The sequence below is a fragment of the Mercenaria mercenaria genome, chromosome 3 (assembly GCF_021730395.1).
Source record: "Mercenaria mercenaria strain notata chromosome 3, MADL_Memer_1, whole genome shotgun sequence".
Lineage (NCBI taxonomy): Eukaryota > Metazoa > Mollusca > Bivalvia > Venerida > Veneridae > Mercenaria > Mercenaria mercenaria.
The window spans coordinates 62,926,101-62,948,912 of record NC_069363.1 but is presented as its reverse complement, the minus strand read 5'-3'; the positions used below and the strand labels follow the sequence as shown (position 1 = coordinate 62,948,912).

General features: G+C 35.5%; 1 protein-coding gene across 2 annotated transcripts in view; it reads right to left on the bottom strand.

The window, feature by feature from the left end:
• Positions 1 to 19,218, bottom strand: part of LOC123524547 (geminin-like) — a 29,243-nt gene extending 10,025 nt beyond the window's left edge. Inside the window, exons 1-3 of one of the 2 annotated variants that reach the window (XM_045302825.2) lie at positions 19,127 to 19,218; positions 8,414 to 8,500; positions 437 to 680 (exon numbers count right to left, since the gene is read on the bottom strand). In XM_045302825.2, the coding sequence (XP_045158760.2) occupies positions 437 to 680; positions 8,414 to 8,500; positions 19,127 to 19,192 (397 nt within the window). In that variant the 5' untranslated portion in view covers positions 19,193 to 19,218. The remainder of the gene's footprint in view (positions 1 to 436; positions 681 to 8,413; positions 8,501 to 19,126) is intronic. The other variant, XM_045302826.2, reaches the window with a different exon arrangement.
• Positions 19,219 to 22,812: the final 3,594 nt, after the last annotated feature.

Below are 22,812 nucleotides of genomic sequence, written 5' to 3'. Positions count from 1 at the left end.
TTCTGATACATGCACAACACAAATTTGCACTGATAGACAAAGGTAAGTCTAATTCTAAGGGTGGGGCGAGGGCATGAATTAAACAGGCTGCTAAAAGTTCAACAAGAATCACTTTCTTTGTATTACTTATTCATGCTGTTCTCGTTAATAATACATATATTATTTTTGTTGGATTTAACGTCGCACTGACATGATAGGTCATATGGCGACTTTCCAGTTTTAATGGTGGAGGAAGACCCCAGGTGCCCCTCCGTGCATTATTTCACCACGATCGGGCACCTTGGTAGAACCACCGACTTTCCGTAAGCCAGCTGGATGGCTTCCTCACATGAAGAATTCAACGCCCCGAGTGAGGCTCGAACCCACATTGATGAGAGGCAATTGATTTGAAGTCAATACATAAATTTATTTCACAGCTTATATGCATGCATGTTACCTCTGGCCATCAGATCATACGCCTCTTGGTCGAGGTCAGCAGCTCCACTGTCATTGTGTGAATCAGTAACTGTTTGAACCCCTGTAGCTCCAGTCACATCTGTCTGGGCTTCCGTTTCTTTGCAATTCACTATGGTCTGAGTTTCGACTTCACGTGTTAATTTACTAAGGCCTGGACTTTTCTTGTCTTGAAATATCTTCAAAGGCTTCTTACTTGCTATAATCCTATTTTTTCCAGGATGTTTCTGTAATCAGAAATCAAGTTCTTCTTTTAAACCTAGTGGTACATGTCAGAAAGGGGAAATTTCATGTTCGAAACAAGCTATGTGTTTCCACTACTTCTCAAAAGTAAAAATTGATACAAAATTTTGTAACATGTAATTTGGGAAGTAAAATAACCATTTTTCACTTGTTTCATTCAAAAGGTCCATTGCATAAGAATAATATACATAGTACCATTATATATAAATAATATCATTGTCAACCTGAACGATTTTTCCAAATTTCTACCTTTCAAATCTTATCAAATGTTTCACAATTTTTTTTGATTAACAAATCTAAATTTCAATATTTCCCAGATTGGAAACTTAACTTCCCACCTGGGAAATTTAAAGTTACACAGAGATCATTAGTTAAACACTGCTAACATTATTAGCCTTGCTTTAGAATTTCAAAAAAAAATGAAACAATTTTCACACGGGTTCAAATTTAGACATGCATATCCGCCAAAACTCAGCAGAAATTTAGAACAGCAAGCGGCCTTGAAACAAGAGCTGTCACAGGAGACAACACGCTCGACTATTTCGATGCTTGATAGTGAAACTGGGCACATCTGAGGAAGCTGGAGTTGTCACTGGAGTGTTTAATTACTCCAATGTGGATGAAGATATTGGACAATAGCTTGAGTGTGTGTCAAAAGTATTACGTAATAAAAGAGAACAAGCAAATTCGATGAATTGGAATCCCCCGCCGAAAGGGTCAGAGTTGAGGAACGGCAAAAAAATATATCCAGCAAAAAGTTAAGAATGTTACCAAGAAGCAAATAATTTCATTAGTCAAAATCAAATTAAAAGAAAATGAATGGTTTGTTTGGGTGGGGGTGGGGTGAGGATACAACAGTTTACATGTTGATTATAAATATTGATAAAAAACGAAAAATGAAAAAAAAAAAAAAAAAAAAAAAAAATTTGGGGGGGGGGGGGGGGGGGGGGGGGGGGGGGGGACGGGGGTGACCAAGGTAAGGTGGTGACCAGGTGTAGGTACACAACATCACATGTTTATAATAAATGTTCATGGAAAAGAATGAAAGAAGTTTAATGAAATTCTTCCAATTGGTTGGTTTGTTATGTACAGATCTGTGGATTTTTAAACAGTTAAAGGGCAATAACTATATGGAAAATTGACCAATCGAAAAAAAACTTGAAGGGCATCGTCGCAGTATCTTGGTTCATGTCTATTTCAAGTTTGATGAAATTCTACCTGCTAGTTACTGAGAAATGGCTGCAGACGGACATTTTTCATTAAATCAAGGGCAATAACTCTGAGGGAAATTGACCTATCAAAAAAAAAACTTGACGGGCATCAGCGCAGTATCTTGGTTCATGTCTATTTCAGATTTGATGAAATTCTACCTGTTAGTTACTGAGAAATGGCTGCAGATGGACATTTTTTATTAAATCAAGGGCAATAACTCTGAGGGAAATTGACCAATCAAAAAAAAAACTTGACGGGCATCATCGCAGTATGTTGGTTCATGTTTATTTCAAGTTTCATGAAATTCTACCAAGTAGTTACTGAGAAATGGCTGCGGACGGACGGACGGACGGACGGACGGACAACGCCATTTCAATACCCCCCTCCCGATTTCATCGGCGGGGGATAAAAAGATGAAGTGTATCAAAACATTAAATAAGTATAATTCTAAGCAAAAAGTGGGCATAATTCATGAAATATTGGCGCAAGAATGATGCATCTTGTGTCACATAATGTGGGTGATGATGTGGAACAACTACTTTAAGTTTGAATCAAATCCATTTAGTAATAAATGAGATAGAATGAAACTGCACCAAAACTTCAACCTAAAATTCTAAGTAAAAAGGGGGGATAATTCATAAAATATGGATGCAACAGTTATGTCCCTTGTGTCACATGATGCGAGTGATGATGTGGAACAACTATTTTAAGTCTTAATCAAATCCTCTTTGTTTTAACAGAGATATAGTGAAACTGCATCAAAACTAACCCTAAATTCTAAGTGGGGGGGGGGGGGGGGGGCACGAAAAATTGCTGCTAGAGTTATGGACCTTGCACATGACACTCCTTGTCTCATTGAGGCAAACATTTATGCCAAATAAAAAAAGAGATTGCAAAAAGTTACAATATAAGTTATTTTAAAGTAACAACTGAAGAATGTAAATCTTAAAAAAAATATAAAATTTTTTAAGTCCACACAAAAATCCTCACCAGTAGAGATGGGTCAAAATACACCTGAAAATTGGATGTAACATGTATGCATGTTGTCTTACAGAAGTGGCCTTGATTTTTCCCTACGACCAGTAATAAAAAAGTTATAAGAACATAAGCTATTTATAGTAACAAGAAAGGGAAGTAATTCTAGGATCTTGCGCATGACATTCTGTCTCATGATGATGAACAATTGTGCCAAGTTACATCAAAATCCCTCTATGCATCAAAAAGAAATGCTCCAGACAAAGTCATTCTTGTATCTGACTTTTGACCTCTTAAGTGTGATCGTGACCTTGACCTTAGACCTAGGGACCTGGTTCTTACGCATGACATTTTGTCTCATGATGGTGAACAATTGTGCCAAGTTATATCAAAATCCCTCCATGCATGAAGAAGAAATGCTCCGGACAAAGTCATTTTTGAATTTGAACTTTGACCTGTAAGTGTGACCTTGACCTTTGAGATCGGAACCTGGGGTTTGCGCATGACACTCCGTCTCACTGAGGTTAACATTCATGCCAAATATAAACAAGATTGCTCCATGCATGTCAAAGTTATGGTCAGGACAAACAAATCCGGACAGACACATGCACATACACCGAACAGCCATTTGGACAACTATGTCTTCGCTTCCGCAAGCGGACTTGACAATAACTGAGATAGAGTGAAAAGTGCATCAAAACTTTAACCTGAATTTTAAGTAAAAGGGGTGGATAATTCATGAAATATTGGTGTAAGAGTTATGGCCCTTGTGCCATATGATGTGGGTGTTGACGAGGAATAACTATTTGAAGTTTGAAACAAATCCATCAAGTAATTACAGAGATAAAGAGAAAGTGCATCAAAACTTTAACCAAGGTGGGGACGTGGAAGGACGCAGACGCCGGGTCAAGTAGGACAGCTCTCCATACTTCGTATAGTCGAGCTAGAAAGCACTTGCATATTTTAGCCAATCAGTAACATACCAGGCATATGTCATTCTTCTTAAGCAAAATCTTGACTGTAAATAAACAAAGTTGAAAATTTAGTTTCATCCGAATCTGAGACAATAACAATTGTACTTGTAAAGGACAATTTAAAATAGGTGTATGGCGTAGCATTTCCAGAGTAAATAATTTCAGAATTCTGTGACAGATTTGTGGAATTGTAAATGACAATATTTTGGTCCAGAGGACTCTTGTCTTGTAATTACTTACAAGTGGCTAGGGGCTGAAAAAAAAAACAACTAATGTGATAACAAAATGAGTCTAAGGAAAAGCCAATAAATGCGGTGTAACGGTCAGTTTTTTCCCCGGGGAAAAAACTGACTAGTTAGTTTCTTCCCCGGGGGAAAGAATTGACTAGTCAGTTTTTTCCCTGGGGAAGAAACTGACTGGTCAGTTCTTTCCCCCCCTAGTCAATTTTTTCCCCCCTATCGCAACTGGTTACTCTTGATCATTCTTATGGGGGGAAAAATTAACTAATCATTTCTTTCCCCCCTCATCAATTTTCCTGGCTAGTCAGTTATTTCCCCTGTTAGTGAATTGGAACTGGTTATTCTTGGTTATTCTTAACTAGCCTGTTTTTCATTTCCGATAGTCGGTTTTCATTTAAATTGCATATAAAATAAAAAATATGTTTTATATTTTGTGTAAATTAAAGAAATGTTTTTAAATGAACTTATTTTAATTTCTGTTGTATTATTTTATTTGCCTTTTTCCTGTTTCAGTTTTTTCTAAGGTAAGGAAATTACTGCTGGTCAGTTCTTTTCCCACATAGCCAGTACTTGACCAGTAAGGTGGGGGAAGTAAACTGACCAGTCAGTTCTTTCCCCCCTAACCTGTACTTGCTCTGTTAGGTGGGGGAAGAAATTGACTGGTCAGTTCTTTCCCCCCTAGCCAGTACTTGACCTGTCGAGTGGGGAAATGAAATTGACCAGTCAGTTGTTTCCCCCCCCCCCCCCCACCCCCCAGCCAGTACTTGCTTTGTCAGGTGGGGGAAGAAACTGACCGGTCAGTTGTTTCCCCCCAGCCAGTACTTGCTCTGTTAAGTGGGAAGAAATGACTGGTCAGTTTTTTTCCCCCCTATCATATACTTGACCTGTCAGGTGGGGGAAGAAATTTACTGGTCAGTACTTTCCCCTCTAGCCAGTACTTGCTAGAAAGAACTGACTGTTTCTTCCCCCTCTAGCCAATACTTGCTCTGTTAGGTGGGCGAAGAAAATGTCTGGTCAGTTCTTTCCCCCCTAGCCAGTACTTGCTCTGTTAGGTGGGAGAAGAAATTGACTGGTCAGTTCTTTCCCCCCAGCAAGTACTTGACCTGTCATGGGGGTGGGGGAAGAAATTAACTAGTCAGTTTTTTCCCCCCTAGCCAGTATTTGACCTATCAGGAGGGAGAAAAAATAGACAAGTTAGTTATTTTCCCCCTAGCCAGTACTTGACCCGTCAGGTGGGGGAAGAAATTTACCGGTCAGTTCTTCCCCCTAGCCAGTTCTTGATCTTCCGGGTGGGGAGAAGAAATTGACCAGTCAGTTCTTTCCCCCGTAGCCAGTGCTTGACCTGTCAGGTGGGGGGAAGAAATTGACTAGTCAGTTCTTTCCCCCCTAGCCAGTACTTGACCTGTCAGGTGGGGGAAGAAATTGACTGGTCAGTTGTTTCCCCCCTAGCCAGAACTTGACCTTTCAGGTGGGAAGAAGAAATTGACCAGTCAGTTCTTTCCCCACTATCATATACTTGACCTGTCAGATGGGGGAAGAAATTTACTGGCCAGTACTTGACCTGTCAGGTGGGGGAAAGAAATTGACCGGTCAGTTATTTCCTCCCTAGCCAGTACTTGACCTGTCAGGTGGGAGAAGATATTGACCAGTCAGTTCTTTCCCCCCTAGCCAGTACTTGCTTTGTCAGGTGGGGGAAGAAATTGACCGGTCAGTTCTTTCCTCCCTAGCCAGTTCTTGACCTGTCGGGTGGGGAGAAGAAATTGACTAGTCAGTTCTTTCCCCCCAGCCAGTACTTGCTTTGTCAGGTGGGGGAAGAAATTGACCAGTCAGTTCTTTCCCCCCTATCCAGTTCTTGACCTGTGAGGTGGGGGAAGAAATTGACTAGTCAGTTTTTTCCCCCCTAGCCAGTACTTGACCTGTGAGGTGGGGGCAGAAATTGACTGGTCAGTTCTTTCCCCTCCTAAGCCAGTACTTGCTCTGTGAGGTGGGGGAAAGAACTGACCGGTCAATTTCTTCCCCCACCTAACAGAGCAAGTAATGGCTGGGGGGGGGGGGGGGGGGGGGGGGGGGGGAGAAACTGACTGGTCAATTTCATTTCGCCACTTGACAGGTTAAGTACTGGCTAGGGGAAAAAGAACTGACCTGTCAATTTCATTTCCCGACCCGACAGGTCAAGTTCTGGCTAGGGGGGAAAGAACTGACTAGTCAATTTCTTCCCCCACCTGACAGGTCAAGTATATGCTTGGGGGGGAAAGAACGGACCAATCAATTTCTTCCCCCACCTACCGTCGTTTATAAGACTGAAAAATTGTTGAAAAAGACGTTAAACCCGAACACACACACACACACTCTTCCCCCACCTGATAGGTCAAATATATGCAAGGAGGGAAAGAACTGACCGGTCAATTTCTTCCCCCTCCTGATAGGTAAATTACTGGCTAGGAGGGAAAGGACTGACTAGTCAGTTTCTTCCCCCACCTAACAGAGCCAGTACTGGCTAGGGGGGAAAGAACTGACCGGTCAATTTCTTCCCCCACCTGACAGGTCAAGTACAGGCTAGGGGGAAAGAACTGACCGGTCAATTTCTTTCCCTGCCTGACAGGTCAAGTACTGGCTAGGGGGAAAGAACTGACCGGTCAATTTCTTCCCCCACCTGACAGGTCAAAATATGGCTAGAGGGGAAAGAACTGACCGGTCAATTTCTTCCCCCACCTGACAGGTCAAGTACTGGCTTGGGGGGAAAGAACTGACCGGTCAATTTCTTCCCCCACCTGACAATTCAAGTACTGGCTGGGAGGAAAAAAACTGACTGGTCAATTTCTTCCCCCACCTGACAGGTCAAGAACAGGCTGGGGGGAAAAGAACTGACAGGTCAAGTACAGGCTAGGGGGGAAAGAACTAAACAGTCAATTTCTTCCCCCTCCTGATAGGTAAAGTACTGGCTAGGGGGGAAAGACCTGACCAGTCAATTTCTTCTCCCACTTAACAGGTCAGAAAAAAGTATATGCTAGGGGGAAAAGAACAGACCGGTCAATTTCTTTCCCGCACCTGACAGATATTGAATAGTTATGGCAATCAAAGAGAAGTTAAAAAATTTGATTTGCCAAAAAAAAAAAATTTGATTAAAAGTTACAAAAAAAGAAACATATAGGTTTATTCAAATGAAAAACAATACCTATTTCATCTGAAATTTAAATGGAAAATGAATAGACACTTGTATCCCTAATAACAATATCGAAAGAAACCAGTACTTGAAGGGAAAACTTGACTAGGGGGAAAGAACTGACTAGTCAGTTTTTTCCCCAAGGAAAAATCTGACTAAGGAAAAACTGGGCTGTTACAGCGGGTTTCAAAACTGAACAAAAATAGCAAAATGGAACTATATGTTGAGATGTTCTGGGTGATCATACAGATGGTTTATAAAACATGGAAAATATTAATTTCAGCTACTAGCTTTTCCTTTCGGCTAGCGCACAAATACGACACAAGCTCATTTTAGCTAGTCGACAATATTGCTAAATTTGACCAGTGTACAGATACAAATATACTTCCACAATCAAATCCAAGATAGCAAATATTATGTTGTTTATATACATGAAAATTTAGTTTAAAAAGATTGTGATGCTTTGAGCATATTAGGAGTGCAAAGAAGTGTTTGGAAGGCATTAATTAATCATAAGTATCTAGTCAAGTCTGTGTGCTGTATGGATACTCCATGACAGTCTCTTCAAGCTGTCAATAGTGTTTGGCAGCTAAAACGAACAGTTTTTCCTGTTCTAGACAGCTTTCCTATATCATTTTACTGTTTTTTGTTCAGTTCTGTTCAAATCAAATTATACAAGATTATCTTTTCAGGAACCATAACTTTTACATGAAATTCTGTGTGTATATAATTTAAATGGTCAGAAAGCAGCCATTCTGGCCATTTCTCTGGACTGAAGGTTGAATAAAGGACTGAATGAAGTGCATGACATTATAAATTATATACAGTTGTTTCCATTGTTAAGCATTAAATTTAAAAGTATTTCTGAATTTTCAAGACACCTTATCTAGAGGTAGTTCATTGCACTATACTTCTTTTTTCACAACTGATACCCTTTGCCTGCTGGCGGCAGTAATTCTGCCTTTGCGACCAGTGCAGACCAAGATCAGCCTGCACATCCGTGCAGTCTGATCATGGTCTGCACTGTTCGCTATTCAGTCAGTAAATTTTCAGTAAACACCCCTTCCAGTAATAAATGGTATTGCCCAAATTGAATGATGGGCCAGTCCATTATAGAAATTTAGCAGGCTAAGGGTTAATATAAACACAATTACCTCTGAACCAATCAAGGTACCACACGATGACAGCTGCAAGGTCTTTAATGTTCTTCTCTCTCCACCATCCATTGCTGACGATTTTACCTGAAAATTATGACACAAAGGGTCATCTATAAATTTACTATTTAGGTCCTGAATCACTCACCTGACCTAGTACTTACCCTAGATGACCTCAGTCACCTAGTATGCAAGTTTTCACTAAAACAAATATTTTGACCATGCTTCAAGGGCAGACATTTCTTTTTTACAGATTGCATGAACAAATGAAAGTGATTTTCAGCCAATATGGATGACTGAATTTTTTCGAAAATGTGAAAAAATTTAAAAGTTATCAAAACTGTCTAAAATTCTCCTGTTAATTTCATCTGTATTTGCATTCAATAAATGAAACAGTTCATTTCAAGCTGTGGTTTCTAGTTAAACTGCAATTTCAATTGTCCAAATTATAGGACGTTTCCGTACAGCGTGATAACTTTTTTGACTGTCGCCGTCACGTCAAGTCCAAACTTATTCTGCATATTTATGTTCGGAAATCCCCCGATGAAATCCGTTGGGAATGTTTTCTGGTACATGTACAATTGTAATGATTACATCTCTGAAAATGAATTTATGTTGACATTAAAGCATAAACTTGCCTCGCTGACATTTTATGAATGTGTATTTTGTATTTTGTTTCTGCAATTTGGAGAAACTGGCAGTCTGCTGTTTACTGAAACCGGTGTTAAAGTAGATATCTCTTTGCACCTGTCACATCATATTTTCAAAGATTTAGTCTCTTATGTAAAATTATGAATTAAATTCAACCCATTTGAAGTTTCTACATGAATATTAATGATTAATTTATTAAAGCAAGTAAGTCTGAACAGTATATTATGACTTTTTTGGATTTTTTAATGTCTTCGTTTTCGATAGTTTGTTTGTTTTGGGTTTAACGCCATTTTTTGACAGTATTTCAGTCATGTAACGGCTGGCAGTTAGCCTAACCAGACAGTCAAGGAGAACATACGCCCTGCCCGAAAATTGAACTCGCGACCCCGTGATCCGTAACCAACGCTCCACCTACTGAGCTAAGCGGGCGGACACCGTTTTACTAAGAGTAAAATGCAGATACGGGTGAGGCTTAGAAGGATAACAACTATAAAATATCAGATCACATCACATTTTACATCACATTTCTGAAGATTTAAATTTATTTTATAAAATGAGTTATATTCAACCCATTTGAAGTTTCTACATCAATATTAACAGGTCTAGGAAAGTGGTATATTTACAGATTATCTGTAAATTTACAGATAATCTATAAATGTACAGATTTTTCAATCGGTAACTTAGAGATTGTATGTATGAAAACTGATGAAATTACATTTATTCTCAAAACAGCAGCTTAAAATTAATTGTTGACTTCGAGTTTTTGGCATTTTCATAACATCAAAGTCAACAGAAATGACTGAAAGTTACAAATGACCTTTATTTATGCATATCATACAATGTTGGGCGGTTAAAACCGCCCCCGGTTTTAACCAGCGGTTTTAACCGGTTAAAACCGCCCCGGTCAATACTCCCTGAAGTGGTCAATACCGGTCAATACTGGTCGATTGGTCAATACTGGTCAATTAGTCAATACTGATTGTTAAGATATTTTACAGAGTTTATGAACAGTTAAATAATGACTGTTTAGCTAAAGCAACCAAATCAGTACTCCCAAATTGGTCAGAAGTGGTCGATTGGTCAATACTGGTTGATACTGGTCATTAAACATTTTCTATTAGATTAGATTACAAAGATATATTATTTTTCTACAAAAATGTCACAATAAGTGGAAAAACTGCTAATTTGACTAAACTTAATTAAATTTTGTAGAAAGTATTTCATAAACTGCAGCAGTAAATGTTTGATTCACAAGTGATACATCTAATCATTTTTACTGGTATAAATAATTTAATGAAAAGTTGCTGTTAACACCTGAACCCTTTCATGGAAGTGGTTTAATTGTGTTTTGGTAGCAACTGTCACATTGCCAAATTGACACCATGTCATACAATACACAAGAGATTATAATGTTGTAGGCCTGGCTATCTAGTCACCAATTAGCTGTCATAATCAATAATCCCACTGTATTATTGAGATGCTTGATTATGGTAACTTTATTTAAAAAATAAAATTATGCAATCAAAGTATTCAACTGACCAGTATTGACCACTTTTATATGTATTGATCAGGGATATTGCGTAGAACCAAGATTTGAATTGACCAGTACTGTCCATTTTAATGAGTGTAATTTACAGCAATAAAATCTTTAATTAAATCAAAGGCTACTGTAAGAAGATAGAAGCACTGAATAAACTAGTATTGACCACTGACCATTCTAAGTATATTGTCCACAATTGAACCTGACCTGAAAATTTAGGACACATTGCCAAGGACCAAAAGTGAATTGACCAGTATTGACCACTATACTTTTTAATGAACAAAATTTTAAATTATTCAAATTTCTTTATTATTTTTACATTACTTTTACAGTCTGTGCTAATCTGTGAATGTACATTATGTAAAAGTGTTGAATAAACCAGTATTGACCACCCAAGAGTGACCATAGTATTGAATCGACCAGTATTGACCGGTATTGACCAGTATTGACCGGTTTTAACCAGTATTGACCGCCGGCCCGGTCAATACTCATATTGACCGGCTTTTTGCCAACATTGATATCATAAGTAAATCAATTAATTTAAAACTGCGTCTTTGAGTCTAAATATAATTTTAGCAGTTTTCAAACACTTGATCTAGACCTGATTAATGTTTAATTTATTGGAGCAAGAAAGTCTTACCAGCATTTTATCTTATTTTTTGATTTTTTAAATGTCTTCGTTTTCCAAACAGTAAAATGCAGGCTTAGAGGGATGACAACGAAATAATAATCTGATCATAAAATAAGTCATTGATCAGGTCGGCATGACGTCACATCCGGAGCAGTCGATTATGCAAATAACCTTGGAGGTGAAAGCAGGACCTCGCAATTCGTAGCAAATTAACTAGCGGTGTGGGTTGTAATGTCTTTATTTTCAAATAAAACAAATCAAGAGTCATCTTTTTTATTACATGCAGTCCTTATGCTAAGGTACAATCTATATGTTTTTAAAAAATGTAGGGGTTCTGTGATAACTAATTTTGTGGCATTTTAAAACAGTCTGGAAAAAGTGACAAATTATGTATTGTCAGGGGTCACGCTGTCGATCGCCACTTGAGCCATTTGCGACAAAAAATTAAATGTGGCTCCGAAATTTTCTAATTGGCGAAAATGGCCCAAAGCTATGTCTGTCTGCAAAACTACAAATATTGCCAGTTTTACGAACCAAAAGGTGCGAAAAATCGATAATCTGTGTAGACACAACATCCGTTATTGAAAGGAAGGGAGCCAATTTGCAATTTTTTTTATTTGATCAGGCAGTTAATTGGCGATAATTAGATTATTGAATAACAAACTGGATAATTATAATCTTCATTTTGTGCACTTGATAAGATTTTATGAGCAGTCGGCCGTTAGACAAATTTTCTATGATTGCCGAGGGTTAGTTTGAGCAAAAACAAATAAAAATGCTTTAGACAAGCAGAAATTGTAAGTATTGAATAGCTATGATGATAGAAAAGCAATAAAACATAGGTATTTTATCAAATATTTAATTCTAACTTACGTTTTCCGAATTTGTCACCCGTTTTCGCGACCGTGATTTTCGGATATTTCTGTCATTTCTGACGAGATTTTTTAGTGCAATCTTAATAAAAGCCAATAAAAAGTCTACATTTAAGAAAAATATGACAAATGTTGCAAAAGGAGCTCTTATTTTGAAGTAATTTTCGAGAATATAACATGCGAAAGCATCGAACCCCACCCACTTATAGGCAATGTGCAAAATAAGACAGGTTTTTTTTTAAACATTTTTTTTTCTTTTTATACATCTTTATTTTAAATGTGATTTTTAGAATTTTTTTTATTAAAGTGCAGATGTTTATAAAAATGATAATTTTAGAAATTAACACAAATTGATTTTCTAAATAGCTTTTTAAAGGGTTACTAAGAAATATGTAATAACTATATTAATTTCTTGAGTAGTATGAGTACTTTGGTACATATAATGTAGTCCTACAAGAACGTCAATGCTATGCGCTTCGCCGTTGTTGGCCTTATAATTTTATCTTCGGAAAAAGCAGTGGCTCAGAGAAAAAAATTCCCAGTGTGACCCCTGATTGTCAGCTCTTCGGCGCTACGGATCAGTTATAATTAACACAAGTTCCCAAGCTTATTCAACATTTTCTCAGTTTGCATATATACATATTAAATTAAACTAAATATCTGAGAACATAACACTTTTTTATTCAACTTCTTTACTTAAAACTGTAGCAGTTGTTTCTTTCATCTTTCAGAGAATCTTTCAAGTGTCTTGAAAAAGAATTTTTGTTTGTTTGTTTTCTCAAGAAAGAACAGATCAAATAAATAAGTAAATTAATGTTCTGATTTTTTTATGTCTTTTTGAAATAAGCTTATTTTCTAAATGTTTTAATGCTCTGAAATAATTTTATTGTTGCCATTTTCTGAAATGTACTTTGTGCAATATATTTTATTTAGTTTATGTAAAATGCTATAATTAAGTATGAAAGTCATTTAAATAAAGTTGAAAAGTTATTCTTTACTCTATATGTAATCTTATTGCAGTCATTTTTTGTTGTTTTTATTTTCTTTATTATTTTTTTTTTTGAAGAAATGTCCTTCCAGCCAAAAATTAGTTTGGTGAATTGATTTTAAAATTTCAAATGAACTATATGCTCGGGCATGTGTATTGATTAAGGTTTTTTATGTAGTAGCTCTATTAATCCCTTTGTCAGTTGACAAGCAAATAACAATAATGTGCATCTTCCAAATATCGTAAGACCCTGAAGGCATACATCAAACGGATAAGACAGGTAATTACCATAAGGCCCCGAAGGGGTACATCAGAGGGATAAAACAAACAGGAAATCAATCTATTAATTAGTGATAGCTATAAGGAACTGATCAAAACTGATTTTCATTAATATACGGTTATACCACATACTGATTGGTTTCCATAGTGATTTATGACTTATGACTGGAATGAATGTTTTAATTTTGTGGTATGTGGATGCAGTCAATTGTGACAGTCTAACAATTAACAAAAAATATGGATATTGAAAACTACAAGATATGACTAAAATTCTAGACAAAGCGTGCAAATTATCGTTCACAGTTTTAAAAAATTGACAATTTAATACAAAACAGAGATCAGTATTTTTGTAAAGGGAATTCATCAATTTATTGATACGTCCTGGCTTTTCGTAGAAAAGAAACTAGCATGCAGTTATTATATATATCATTTTATCTCCGCGTGTAACACAGTAACTCTAGATGTCATATTACATTTAAAACAATTGTAACATATAAAAAAACCTTTGTGTTATAAATGCAGTTAAAGATCTTCTATTGTGATCCTGATACGCTTCGTGGGAGAAAAAATCTCTTCTCCAGTATAGCACACTCCCGTATGTAAGGATCTGTGACGTCACCGATAAGGTCTGCTATCTAAAAATAGCACAGGACTCAATTTGCGGACAAACAATCAGTGCATTCATTGTACAATAGCATAAGTAAACCATAGATTTTGCATTTTATTAGTTATTTTTTATCAGGTTTCTAGCCTTCACATCGCAAACAAATGTTTTTTTTTTCACTTTTAATTTCAATAAACTAGCCGAGAAACTTTTTTTTTATATCCATGTTAGAAACTTAACATACCGCTTTTTCTTCAATGTATGAAAGGACGATGTTAATGAATGGATGATGTTATTATGTCATTCTGTTTATTTTGTGACACTTTCAGTTTTAAAAAAGAATATTTAGAAAAAATAAAACAACTCGAGAAAAAATGTATTAATGCCAAATGAAAAGCGTTAATATTTAAAACAAAAATGTATTTACAGAACAGAAAAAATCAAAGTTGTTCTTCTTGGTTAGGCCAGAGTTTTTTTATTTTTCGTTTTACGGGAGCGCCGGTCCTAAATATTGCAAAAGTGGAATAAAATTAAAATTCATTTTCCCGAGTTTTATTTTATTTTTTCCGCCGGTCGGTTGTTTACAGCCCCAAAGAAAATAAAATTAGTGTATTTTCACCTGGACGTAATTTCACAGGAAGGGAGTTTAACGCATGCAAAATATCGTGTTTTGCCGTACATTTATCGGCATTAACAGGGTGTAAAATTCCACTCGCCTGCTCGCATTGGCGAGTTAAGTCTGAGTAGGACGAGTGGACCTCACTGTGTACTCGACCGATCGGGCGAGTGGTTTTTTATTACGTCCTTACTTTACCAAAATTCAGAAATTACATCTACAAAACGTCAACAAACTTTGAGATGGTTCAGTCGCTACCTGGATTGACTGGAAACAGATAAAGATATCAAAACGTCATGCCGGTAATTTTCCATTCCACAAGCACGTGTGACCTATCGTAACATCTAATTTACATCGACACGTACACAAAAACCGTGCGTAGTGCATTCATTTTTAATATTTTCGCTTCAAGTTTTCAACACCCCTTGAGAAATAATACTTTTTGAATTCTATAATGATTTTAATAAGATATCGACAGAAATGTAGGCAAAATTCTATAAAAACGGTCGAATTTTCATATAATCATTTATAAAAATTCAAACAGCGCGATCTTAGTTACTTATTTCTTTCTAAAAGTAAATAAATGATGAATACTATGGGCTTAAAATTCAGACTTTTGACCAGAAAATACAAAAAAAACAGAATAAAAAAATCTTAAATAATGAAAAAGCGGCTGCGATTACAATACATGGAGTAAGACGATTTTTGGCAAACAGATTTCTGTTTGTGCGGCAGAATAGGTTACGTGACCTCGTGAACGTAAGTAGAAATGCGATTTTAAAATAAAGCAATGTGATGTCACTGCGGTTTTTAATAAGTTTTAAATGAATCTTTGTACATGTATTTTTTGACCAACAATTTAAAAGTTTTTCTTGTCAAACAATAATGTAAATTCCTTGAGGGCAAATAGGTCACAGAGGTAGGATATCCACTATAATAACTATCGTTTGAGACATTTACCTTTTATACGGGATATAGCACATTCGCTTTTAATAACAAATTAAAGAAGAAATTCTTTATTGATTTCTATTTCTAAGCAATTTTAAGAACCGATGCGGTACGATCAGACAGTGATGTGTCACATGGCGCGAAAACATGACGTAATGCCGTGACAATCTCGAGCAAAAATACCGCTTTGATCTCCGCTTCAGATGTCAAGATACTAACACACTTCTTTTAGCTCTTAGAGGGGGTGTAAATTGATCATGAAAACAAGGTCAACATTACTTAGTTTATCACTGAATAATTACCGATAATCTTTAACGTTTTTTTTCTCTCTTTCTACACGGGTGGATGGATGATGATTGTGTCCAAATTTTTTAGATACTTTTCAAAATATATATTTTTCGGGAAATAATACTATTGTACATAATACTCCTTTCATAAAAGTGACAGTATTAAAAGTATCAAATTGTCTAAAGATTGTCTTACTCACATTTTGTTTTCAATAGATTCAACTTACAAGTTTGCCATAGAAAGGTAATACAATATCAAAGGTGCTTTGACATTAAATTTTATTCAAAACATTAGTTGTTTGCAGAACAAATAAATGTTTGTAACAGCAGATTGTTTTTACATTTTTATTTCAATGGTGACCCCTCACACTTTACACAGGCTTGGGACTGGCTGGCATAAAGCAGCTGGTAGTGTTGGCAAAATCTCAGACAGATGGTCCATTTCTTTTGTAACTTCGATAGAATTCATAAGTGTATAAAGAATATTAAAGAATACTTTTTATTGGAGACAATATTTTGACAAAAAGTGATGCAACTTCAGTACTTGAACTTAGTGTAGTATAAAAAGGTGCAAATTACAGAAGCAACTTCAGTACTTGCACTAAGTGTATTACAAAAAGGTGCAAATCACAGAGTTAAATGAGGTAAATTTTCAGATTACTTATTGCTAGATTATCTTTCGTTTTTCATCACTGAAAAAAAATCTTGCCCTCTGCACTGTGACTGTTATTCAAAGTTATTAAATACTTTATTTTGCTGATAAAATCCAGTATATTATGAGCTGGCATAAACTGTAAAGTTAGCTCATTAAAGATAATATTGGTGAAAGATACAATAAGTAAATATTATGTATAAAAAGCAGAGGTTACACAGCAGAAGATACAAGCAAACCAAACCACCAAAACTACTACACTACTAATTAAGCCACTTTATACCAGAGTGTTTAGTCTCTACTTGCTGTCACTGAAATTTACTGTGGCTGTTGTAACAGATAAAATAATTTTTGTCTTCTTCTTAAATTAAGTAAAACAAGCTTTCTGAATTTTAAAGACTTGCCAGTGTGAGTTACAGTGCCTGAAGCAGTTTATTCACAAGCATGCATGAAAATTTTATTCAATGTTCATCCTGTATAAATGGCTTTTATAGTCTTAAAACATAACAATACATCACAATATTAAATATTGGACACAAATGCAAGTAAACAAAACTTGAAACGAAAGTTCATCAAAATAAAAAAAATCTTAAAAAAATTATATTTTATTTTTATTTTTTTCCGAGATGCTCACTTTCAAGCTTTTTATTTTTATTTTTATTCCCTCCTCCCCCTGCTCATTTTTCAAAAATCTCCCGTAAAACGAAAGATAAAAAACTCTGGCCTTACCGTCATACATTAAAAGTATATTTTTGCAAAAAAGAAATCTTCCGTAAGTGTTCATAAATTTAAAAGAACCACTTGTGAATGTAAAAGGAAATCTTATGATCGCATAATTTAAATTTATTGGATGAACAACATGTATATTCTAAAGTAAACTGTCATACACATTGTTATTTTCTGCCACATATCTAGTTATTCGTTGAAACAATTAACACCTCTGTGATATACATATGTTGTGTTTTATTACTAATGACCACTTAGTGTGACAAGTAGATATCTGACTTTTGGTAGTAATATTTAGCTGTTATATAATAAAACATGTTGCTAATCTAATGCAACCCCATTATTTTCTACCAAACCATGCATATATCTATTTTAATAAGGAAATGTTTGACGGACACTGACCACTGCTGACATCGGGGATCACCATCAAGTTTGTGTCTTGTGTTGTGTGAATCAGTTGTTTAAAAATGAAATACATGTAGTTATTGTAGTTATGATTTTAATTGTACTGATACATTCTCTGAACGTCATGAATCAAAATGATTTAGCATTAAAAGTTTTAACCACTAGTGCTCTTCGGTGTGTCGCATTCGAAAATACTGTATTTTTTATATTAAGACTGTAGACCGTTCTTCTGATGCAAAATTTTAATAGTATTATTGCAGAATAAGGGGTAATGTGCATGCAGCATGCTTTTAAACAGTGTTCTTTTTTCTTTCTTTTTTTTTTTTTTTTGCTTGGCCCGTTTTGAATCGCCTTGTTAAAATTATATGTCTGTATATTTGGTATATTCTTTACATTTCCAATATATTTCTTTAAAATTAGTTATTTTTTCATCTCTTTATTCATTCTGTTAACACGTGCGACAATTTTATACAGGTGGCATGTTACTTTTTTAATTCCCTTCCAAGTTTACTGAGACAGTTATTGATTCGTTATATATAGAAAACGCTTCCTTGTCCGCAATGCGCGCATTGCATTATGGTATAACTACTGTATATTCTATTTATAGAACACGGGAGTGTGCTATTTACGCATAATGTACTATTAAGCTTTAAATTATGACATCTCTCATTAAATCTCATACGAATCAGATTTAGGTAAGAGGTGTTGATTTAATTAAATTTGGCGTGACTGAATCACTTTTGACACTACAGTATAAGCTATCTGGCTTTCAGAACTATTTTAATGGCAGGCTACAAAATAGAACAAGAAAAGTGAAACGAGTGGAGAAACCCAATTAGATGAGCTGGATTTTCTGTTTTATTTATTTTTAAAAAAACTACGATTTTTTAAATTATAATTTTCATCCAGTCCGTCACAAATATGAGACACTGCAGCTACACGGATCAATGATGAATATCACGTCTGAAACCTAAAAAAGAAAGATTTCTTTCTCGGGAGTGATTTATGGAACATCATGCTACATTATAAATTCACCGACTTATAATTATTGCCCAAAATTGTACTTTAAGCAAAGAAAAACAACCAGCACTAGTGAAACATTAAACGCTTTTCAATTACAATTTAGCGTTTGCTGTCACCTCCGCTTGTTGCTACGCAACGCGGTACGCTGAAGTGCACAGATATCCAACCTGATCAATCCCGATAAACCAAAAATTTTCGAGTAAAGCTAAAATTTCAACAGATTTTCATACAACCAGTCTGTAAATTTACAGACTGAAAAATCTTTAAATTTCAATATGGATTGTCCGTTTATTTACAGAATGTCTTGTACAAAAACAACGAAATCTTAGACCTGATTAGTATGCCCTAGATTATGGTACGAAAATAATTAGGACGAAAAATTGCCGTGCATTAAGAAATTTATTTGAATTACATATTAAATAGGACTTTTAAATTTAAACCAACTAACAGAAGTAATATAATTCATTGCACATTTATATCATAAACTTTACCACAGTTTTGTTGTAAACTGGTGAATTTTCTTTGTTGGTTTTGTTTTCAGAGACTGCGGTTGACATTTTTCGTGGCGTCAAGTTTCGCGCGAATATTGGAAATCGTATATTTTGCGGAATAATTCAAATCGCGAAATGGAGATAAATTAAATTTACGAAATGAGAACTCGCCCAATCTGTAATTTAGGTGTTGTTTCTTTTTGTGTGAATCGCGTTTTTATTCTGTATGATCCAGATATGTTTTTTTATCATTCTAATATGCTTTTCTCTGTTAAAACACTCTTACGCTAGAATGACTAAGGTTAACTTGCGGGACGTTAGTGTTTTTGGTGCGACAAAGAAATTAAGAGCGCTACTATATTTTATCTACTGTTTTAGATTAAGGACATATTAGAATCGAAATAATTTATAGCAAAACAGTATTTTAACACTATTTATACACTCGGGCACTATTTACGCACGATGAGTGGTTATACATCGGGCGTAATAATATCACGAGGGCGCAGAGTGCATAAATAGTGATAAAACACGGTTTTGGTATAAATTATTCCGATTCTAATATGCCCTTAATCTAAAACAGTAGATAAAATATAGTAGCGCTCTTTCTTGGTCACAACAAAAACATTGACGTCACTGCACGTTAACGTGACGTAATTCTAGCGTAAGAGTGTTTTAACAGAGAAAAGCATATTAGAATTTTTAATTCTCCAGGTCTCTGAGTGTGGTAGAGTAGGTTGACTGGCTTTTCTAGTTAACGTATTTATGTGGATGTCCCATGATGATAGTTGAAATATCGGGTGCAGGTCAAAACGTACCCAAACCAAAATGTATCCTAAAATAAAAAGTCAAAGTGTACCCACAAGAAGTCAAAATGTATCCATGTTTTATATCAGAAATCAAAATGTTCCCATATAAATATTGATCATTTACATACAAATAATTATTTAAAAATGCACTTTAAAGGGAAAGAATGTATATGCACTAAACAAAATTAGAAGAACATATCGAGCCTTGAACGTAATACTTTCGTAACTCCTATTAAATAAAGAAGGACTTACGACAGTATTGCGTTCAACCCTCGAATTATAAAACATAATTATAAAACATTTCAAACAGACTTGTGTTACCGATTTTTGAATAATGAATATAAATGATGTTACAGAACCATAATATATTCAATAATGAATGTATAGCATAACTGACTGAGGATTTTAAAAAGAAACTTAAAGAAAGTCACCTTATTAATTAAACTAGGTGTCACTCCATTAACTGCTTGAAGTATTAATTTTTTAGTTGTGAGAGTACTATCAAAAAGTACTCTGCTCAACTGCTGAAGGTGGGATAATTATACCCCCACCAAACATGTTGGTGGTGGTGGGGGGGGGGGGTGCTATATGGGAGTCAGTTTTGTCCCATCATGTCGCGTTGATGCATTTTCACTATATCTCAGTTATTACTAAACGGATTTGATTCAAACTTAAAATAAATGTTCCACATTATCACCCCCATCTTATGACACAAGGTGCATAACTCTGACACCAACTTTCCATGAATTATGCCCGCTTTTACTTAGACATTAAGGTAAATTTTGATGCATTTTCACTACATCTCAGTTATTACGAAATGAAATTGATTCAAACTTAAAATAGATGTTCCACCTCATCACCCACATCATGTGACACAAGATGCATAACTCTGACACCAATTTTTCATGAATTATGCCCCCTTTTACTTAGAATTTAAGGTTAATTTTGATGCATTTTCACTATATATCATTCTGATTGGCTTAGAGCCAAAGAGAAGTAACTTTTTTTTAAACTTTTGTACTGAGTTACTTCCCCTCAAATTCGAAGAATTAGTCTATTTTTAGAAATTCTATTTTTAGATTTTCAATATTTTAGGTATTTTTCTAACTTTTTTTAGTATTAGTCCTATGTAAAAAGTAAAGACATTTTTTTCTGTGGTAACATGTGTCGGTAAGACATTTTTTGTATTCATTTTTAGTGTATCTCTTATATTAGAGATTTTTATATTTACCTCATCCCTCATACTGGGCATATATACTAGTATTACTTAAATGTGCTGAGGAAGCCCAGGATGAAGTACTCCAAAGACGAGTAAAACTTTTTTGAAGTATTAAGTCTTTTTTTTACATTTTATATTATTATAAGTATTTCTAAAATTTCTTATGGTTGATGGTTACCATTCATCTGTGACAGGACCGTATGGTGGGGGTATAAGTCACTCCTGTGACAGTTCTAGTTAACCATTGTGTTATAACTAAAGTTTTACAACTCACTATCATTGAATAAAAACCTTACATACATTATCTACATTTGAATTTTTTGACCATTACTCGAAATATCCGCGCCAAGGTACTTTGCAGAGGTAACAAACTATAGTAGTGTATTGTGACATGTTAGGAGATTTCCTTTGTATGATGTTGATAACTTGACACCCAATTCCATATCCCACACCAACTCCCTTTTTCTAGCTCTTTATGGCAATTTTGGAGGGTAATAAGTTAATATTTATTTGCTGAATTCATTTTTATTTTTATTTTAGTAAAAACATGTCTTTTATAATTAAATAATTTCAATATCAATCGATTCAACCAATATTGTAGACTCTTCCACGCATTTATACTACATATATCAACGATTGTTAGAACCCAAATACTATGATGCGCCAGGTATAGAATTAGTGAAAGATAGCAGTCGCTGATTGGTTGAGTGTATATATATTGATGTAAACGTCACGCGTAGCTTCCTTTTATTTTTAGATCTTTTTTGTCGGCTGCTATAGTAGATAAATCAAAATAAGAAAGTGGAAAACCAAAGGTCGCCCAACAATACATAAATGAAAATGTAGCAGGCTCGGTTTTATTGAGCCTGTTCGTGGACGGTAGTGAAAATGCAAGTTACCGTCCACGCCCTCTAGCCATGGGTTGAGCAGAACTCAACATTTACTCATGTTATAAGTACTAGAATTTTATTTAGAGACATCCGCAGATGCATTCATATGGCGGTGCACATGGAACCTTTAATGACAGTGTGCAATTCCATGAAAAGGTGCCCCACTGTGTTCCTTTGTTTGTTCGTTTTGTCCTCGTGTGTTGGCTTTGTGTGCGAGTATGTGTGTGTGTGTGTGTGCGTGTGTGCGTGTGTGTGTGTGTGTGTGTGTTTGTGGTGTGCACGTCTGCGTGCTGTGGGCTTCGTTTTGGGGAGGCTTTTTTGGTACGTGGCATTCCCTGTTTGATATTTATCTTTGTTTTTTTTGCCCTAAACGAGAAAACAGAGGGCAGAACTAAACAAACTGGAATTTAGAGTCGGGATTTGTGGTTATGGAGCCTGGATATAACAGAGTCTGCCAAAAGACAAAATTAGAAAGTAGGCACCACGTCCAAGGGGTGATTAAACATTGCCCAAAGCTTTTAAAGCGGGAGTATTGGAACCACCCAAGACTTATTTCATTATGCGATTTAATTTACACCCCCCTCCGACCCCCCCCCCCTAAAAAAAAACATTAGAGTTTTCTGTAAAAACCAAATATGTATATGTTTTGTCGATGGCAACGGTGCCATTCTTTTGGTGCATTTGATTTCTCTTGGAAAATTTGGTAAAATGAATTCAATTTAGAATCCAATGTTTCTAACTTCCGCACATAATCTGTACATACTTTCCCAT